Source organism: Corvus cornix, chromosome 3 (assembly GCF_000738735.6).
Source record: "Corvus cornix cornix isolate S_Up_H32 chromosome 3, ASM73873v5, whole genome shotgun sequence".
Classification (NCBI taxonomy): Eukaryota; Metazoa; Chordata; class Aves; order Passeriformes; family Corvidae; genus Corvus; species Corvus cornix.
The window spans coordinates 41,748,343-41,754,301 of record NC_047056.1 but is presented as its reverse complement, the minus strand read 5'-3'; the positions used below and the strand labels follow the sequence as shown (position 1 = coordinate 41,754,301).

The 5,959-nt window shown below is 46.8% G+C and overlaps 1 protein-coding gene across 1 annotated transcript; it reads left to right on the top strand.

Annotated features, from left to right (window-relative positions):
• The first annotated feature begins 166 nt into the window (after positions 1 to 166).
• On the top strand, positions 167 to 4,837 carry PDCD2 (programmed cell death 2). Its single transcript, XM_039569847.1, has 6 exons — positions 167 to 504; positions 584 to 835; positions 1,195 to 1,371; positions 2,405 to 2,520; positions 3,764 to 3,880; positions 4,418 to 4,837. The coding sequence occupies exons 1-6, from the start codon at positions 204 to 206 to the stop codon at positions 4,580 to 4,582; spliced, it is 1,128 nt and encodes a 375-aa protein (XP_039425781.1). The 5' UTR covers positions 167 to 203; the 3' UTR covers positions 4,583 to 4,837.
• The last annotated feature ends 1,122 nt before the right edge of the window (positions 4,838 to 5,959 follow it).

Sequence of the window (5,959 nt, the reverse complement as noted above, 5' to 3'; positions counted from 1 at the left end):
TCTGTCCTGTCTTCCCCCCGTCTCACCGCTACCTGCGGTGTCCGTTGAGGCAGAGTTCTGCCTTCGTCTTCCAGGGTTTTTTTTTCCAGTCCTGTCGCTGCTGCCGCGTTACAAAAGCCGGGGCGGGGCTGAGCCCGGAACGGGCCGGGCGGGGCCGGCGCAGGGCCCGGCCCTCTCGGCGCCCGGCGGCCCACGGCAGCAGCATGGCTCCCGGCGTGGAGCTGGGGTTCGCGGCGGCCGCGGCGGATCCGGGCGGTGCTTGGCGGCTGCGCAGCGCCTACTTCCCCAGCAAGGTGGGGGGGCGGCCGGTGTGGCTGGGTGAGGCCGGGCTGCCGGGCCCCGCTGCCCTGCGCTGCGGCCGCTGCCAGCAGCCCTGCGCCTTTCTGCTCCAGCTGTACGCGCCGCTGCCCGGCCGCCCCGACGCCTTCCACCGCACCCTCTTCGTGTTCGCCTGCCGCAGCCCCGCCTGCTACCGCCTGGCGGGCCCGGGCGGGCCCTTCCGCGGTGAGGCGCAGGGACGGAGGGAGGGATAGGGCGAGGGCCGCCGGCCGCCGTCCCGCTGACCGGCGCGTCTCGCCCGCAGTGTTCCGGAACCAGCTGCCGCGGCGGAACGACACGTACCCCGAGGAGCCGCCCCCCGAGGAGCCGCCCCCGGGCCCGGCCCCCGCGCCCCCGCGGCAGCTGGGCAGCGGCGCCGCGCTGTGCCGCGTCTGCGGCTGCCTGGGGCCGCGCTGCTGCGGGCGCTGCCGCCGCGCCGCCTACTGCGGGCCCGAGCACCAGGCGCTGGACTGGCGGCGCGGGCACCGCCGCTCCTGCGGGCAGCGCGCTGCCGGAGGTGGGTCCGCGGCGGTCAGGGACCTCTGAAGCGGGGGGAACTCGACACGCGTGGTTAATACTGCACCGAGCTGCCGAGCTGCAGGTTTTGAGTTCTTAAATGCTGCTGCTAGCACTCTTTGGTCTGCCGTCCACATTCCTTGGATTTACAGAGGTTCAAAGCAACATGACCCCTGTTGCAGTTTTCCACTGTCCTTAATGTAACAGTGTTTCTTAACCATCAGGTCAGATGTAGCAGTAATGTAAATCGTTCTTGCTCGTGCAATGTTTCTGCTATGTAGTTTGCTGTGTAGCTTTTGGGGAGAAGGACGTGAAATACGAGATGACATTGTGAAGTGGTACCTGTTTTCTGTTTTCTAGATGACTCGGCAGATGCCATTCCAGAGCATAACGAATTCCTTTTTCCAGAATATGAAATTCTGATAGAACCTGAGGAACCAGAATTTCCTGCTGACAGCACTGATGATGAACAAGGAGCTGTAGATACATCAAAGGATGCGAAAGAACAAGAGAAACTTGGAGCTGCAGGCATTGCAGGTCAGAAATAAAATGCTGCCTGTAATTCTTCCCAGTGATACCTGGTCTCACATCTTTCAAATACTGTGATTTGTAAGTGTTCATTGTAAACTACTGGTCAAAAAAGGCTAAATCTGCACTCATTTGTTATACAAGTTTGTTGCAGAGATCCCATAATATAAGTTGCTTTTACGGGAGAGACTTACTAAGCTCTGACGCCAGGAGCTGTTGAAGCAGCTGCTGCTGCAGATAGCTCAGAGTTACAGTGTGTCCCTGTGTGCTTCCAATAGGTAAGGAACAACTCAAGTGAGAAAGGCAGGACCCTGAGTACCTGCTGCTGGATGCTGTTGGAATCAGGAGATTGTTAGATGGTCCTGGCTTGACTTAGTTCGATTTGTCTTAATTTATGGAAAATAAAATTTCCTTGTCTGTGCCAGAAGAAAACCGGTTTGAGGGTATTTTAATTGACTTTGAATGAAGCAGTTGAAGTGCAGGCTCCTTCCTTCTGCCTCCCCCTAAATTCATGATGGGTTTGCAGCAACCACACTGGCTTTCAGCATACCCAGGGTGGAGAGTTTGTGGTGGTGCCAGGGAGGATGCTGTGTTCCTGGCAGTCCCTTGCTGTGGTTCAAAGCTGTCTCAAGAGTGCTTCGTGCCCCCAGTTGATGTGGGTGTTGGAGTGTAACAGATACACTCTTCACTGCTAAAAACTGAAGTCTGGCACATGCGCAGCACGTGGGGCCTTTTTCAAATGTCATATCCTGAAGGTTCTGTGATCTCAGTGATACCTCCTGGGAGCCATAAACTTTGGTAGATTAATTCCTTACCTTTCCAGTATTCTAGTACTGATATCTGTGTTTAAAATGAAACTAAAACTAGTAATTGGGCCTGTATGTGACTGAATCTTAACATGCCATGAAAAGAAAGAAAATCTTAAGATTTATGCCAGGAATGACTTATGAAGCAAAACTAATTTACACATACTAATACTGTTTTTAATTTTTTACTGTCTTGTATTAACCTGTAACTTTTACTGTTCTTTTTTCTTGCCTAGATGATGCACTTCAGTCCTTAGATGAAGAGACATTGGAAGCAATGGCAAAACATGAGACTGAAGAAGAAAAGGTCTTCCGAATGTTTAAAAAACAAGTAGCTGCTGAACCAGAGCAGGTCAGAAGATGGGGCAGCCTTAGAACTTAGCAGTTCTGGCACAGCATCCTGCTGCACCTGCAACATGTTTCACTGCGTTTTGTACCTAGTTAGAAATGGGCATGCTTCCTCATCCTCCACACACCCAACCAACACACCCTCATCTTCCTTACATGCTGAAGTTAATTCGTGCTGAAGTAAGAGTTTAGCACCTGCTCATCCATCTTAAACAGCTTTTGGTTAGGATGAGATGGCACAACAGTGCTGAAGCCCCCACAGTGTGGGAAGGAGTCACCATCCCGCAATGTGGTTCTAACCAAAAAACATGGGGAACCACTGCACTCTTCCCCAGCCTGTGCCCCTGTTGGCTGTCCTTCTCAGCACAACGAAACTGCAGAGAAGAGCTCTGTCATTGTCATCAGCTGCACTGGGGGGTGGTTTGGCTTTTTTTAAGGTTGAAGAAATCAGTGATGGCTTTAAATTTTCACTATTTAAAAACAGAATTTTCCCCCCATGCTATGTCTTACTACTGCAAAAGGTTAAAAAGCTACATTGTCAAACAAAACCATGGTCCCTCCTTTCATTCAGAGAATACACAGGCCTAAATTCATCAAAGTGGCAAAGAAGAAATTCACTCCATCTTTTGCCTGGTAGCTGAGTGGTTAAGGTACACACCCAGAAAGTAGGAGACTTTGAGTCTGTTCCCTTCTCTGCTTTAGGTATGTGCCTCACTCTGTCTGGCTGTCTCTGTACTGACTGATCTGTCCAAGTGTCCTTTTGCTGATAATGCCGGATTTGGTAGTAACAGGAAAACAAAGGATATGTCTGAAAATACCTTATGGGACACTAGGACAGTCTGCTTGTATTTAGATGCAGAACTGCAGACAGAAAGATCTGGACTGCATTCCTGTGTGCAGGTCTGTGGGCTGATTTATCCAGCTGCTCTGTCTCAAGACCGTAGCACACCCAACCTTGCATTTCCAGGTGCCTTAATTAGGGAAATACAAATCACTGCAGTTTATCCCTGGATCACTGACAAAATGCAGTATGAGTACCTGCATGATTCACATAGTTAAGAAAGCTCATATAAGCAATCTGTCTTATTTAAAATACTACATTTACAAATGATATTTTGCCATGGTTATTACTTTGAGGAACTGACCTTTTTCTGCTCCATCTACAGCTTTGTCTATGTCAGTAAACACCAATTTTATACCAAGATGAAAAGACAGTCATGTGAACTTAAACTTCTGCTGTATTTCAGATAATTAGATACTGCAGAGGAGGAGAAGGTCCACTCTGGGTATCAGGTGAAACTAAGCCTGAGGAGAAAGATATCCCAAATTGTGTATGTGGTGCCAAAAGGATATTTGAATTCCAGGTATGTAAACTCATTTAAAAATAATACAGGTAATGTATTTCAGACTCAGGATCTATTTGTGTAGGTGGTTGGCTTGTAATTTGAGCAGGAAGGTTGAAGTTGCAACAAACTAACTATGGAAAAGGATTGTACAGAACCTTTATTTACTCCTCTAAGTGCTTTTTCACTTCATGATGCACATTGTAAATAAGTTTGGCTGGAAGTATTCAGCTGTAGAATTATGAATGCTAGAAGTGTACGTATGGCAAACATGCTTCACGTCATGCAAAAGCAAAACATAGTTACTAAGGGACTTTCAAATGGCAGGAGGCTCACAGAGCAGGCAAGGCTTTTAAGGTCAAATAAAACTTACATAGATATCCAGATTTATTTTATTTGAGCTGCTGTATACATAGTAGCTTCAGCTGGGATTTTTGGTGTAAGAGAACATAAATTCTCTTACACCAAATGCAGGGTTGTTCTTCAGGAGGAGGAGGAGGAATGGGGAGAGGGGAGAAGTCTGTGGCCTGCCTCTAAACCTTTTGGTTTTCTTTGAAGATTATGCCACAGCTCCTGAATCACCTTCATGTTGACAGCCTTGGAGAGAGCATTGACTGGGGAACGCTGGTGGTGTACACTTGTGCTGACAACTGCGGTGGGGGAAATGAATACCTGGAAGAATTCATATGGAAACAAGACTATTCCATGGGCTGTACTTTATGAAATTGGGTCATCCAAATGGAATACTCAATTTGTTGCACTGCACCTCTGCACTATGCAAACAGGTAGTTGAACTAGTCACTGAAAACTGTGCATCTTGTAACAGTGAAACTGCGGTAACTAGACCTTGACAGCCTCTCTTGTGCTCCAGAGGAGCTTTTACTTCGACCTGGTAATGATGCCAAATGCATTTGTTTCAGAGAGCTTCATTTCAAATCTCATTTCTGAAAGTTTATTAAATAAAAGATGAAAAACTTTTGGATTGGTGAAATTATCTTTTGTTGGTAATGGAACTTCAAAAACTTAAAAAGATTGTAGTCTGTCAGGATTTTTAATGGGCTACTCAAAAATTAACATTCATTCAAAGAAAAGGAGACTACTGTAAACTCGCTTGAGTGCTTATGTTGAAGAGCTGTACAGGAGTCAGCTAAGACAAAGCTGCACAGCATTTTGCTCTGAACTTAAATCTGCTTCCCTTTCTCAACAGGTACACTGAACCTAACTTGGGAGTTTGTTCCATGTTCTGACTGAGTGGTTATCTGAGATAAAATGCACAAAAATTAAGTATTTTATCTGACTTAAAACTATTGGCCCCATGCAGAAGTAGTTTAAACAAAGTCAACCCTACCAGAACACATTTGTCTTGTTACACACTGTCTGTAGCAGCAGATTTTCAAGCTGAATTGTACGTCTGCCATCATTGGTGAAGTTTAAAAATAAGTGTCCTCTGCAGGGGTTCTTCCACTATATGACTGCCATATAGCTGAGGCAAGAGAAAAGTGAAACCATAAATGCTGAACTTTACTGTGGTAGTTGCTCAACTACTCCTATGGCTATGGCTGTATTTGCAGAAAAGGCTTTTTTGTGTGTTTCAGTATAGAATTGACTTCAGTTACATATTCCCTTATCCTGCTCCAACCATTCCTGGTTGCTTACCTGTGACTCTGTGGAGCCCACTGTGGGGTTTTTGAAATCTTTTGGATGTTGAAAGTACTCAAATGAGCAGGCAGAGAATGCTGTACCTGTAAGTGGTTTTGTTATCACAGAACTTAATTTCTAGCAGAGTAGTTTTAAGCCCTGGTGTGTGCTGTGAGACAGCAAACTGTCTTAATTCACTGTAGTACAGCTTGACTGATTTTGTTGAAAACCATCCCATGGTTTCTTAGGGCTCCAAGCTTTCTGAAGAGTTGAAGAGTTTTGCACATAAGTTGGTAATAGTTCAAGTCCTGCAAAAGCATGGGCAGCCATACAGTTATAGTAAAGAGCTCTCAGGAACATTCATGAGCTCACAGCACAGAGTGGCGCAGCACTGAAGGCAATGCAGCATTTGAGTATCTTGAACTTATCCTGCACAGCTACGTTAATAAACAGCATCTTTCT

Bases quoted from the DNA above. Each gene is read 5' to 3' on its own strand.
- PDCD2 (XM_039569847.1), top strand. From the start codon at position 204: ATGGCTCCCGGCGTGGAGCTGGGGTTCGCGGCGGCCGCGGCGGATCCG. The intron at 505-583 runs GTGAGGCGCAGG...TCTCGCCCGCAG, and splicing joins CCCGGGCGGGCCCTTCCGCG to TGTTCCGGAACCAGCTGCCG. The intron at 1,372-2,404 runs GTCAGAAATAAA...TTTCTTGCCTAG, and splicing joins TGGAGCTGCAGGCATTGCAG to ATGATGCACTTCAGTCCTTA.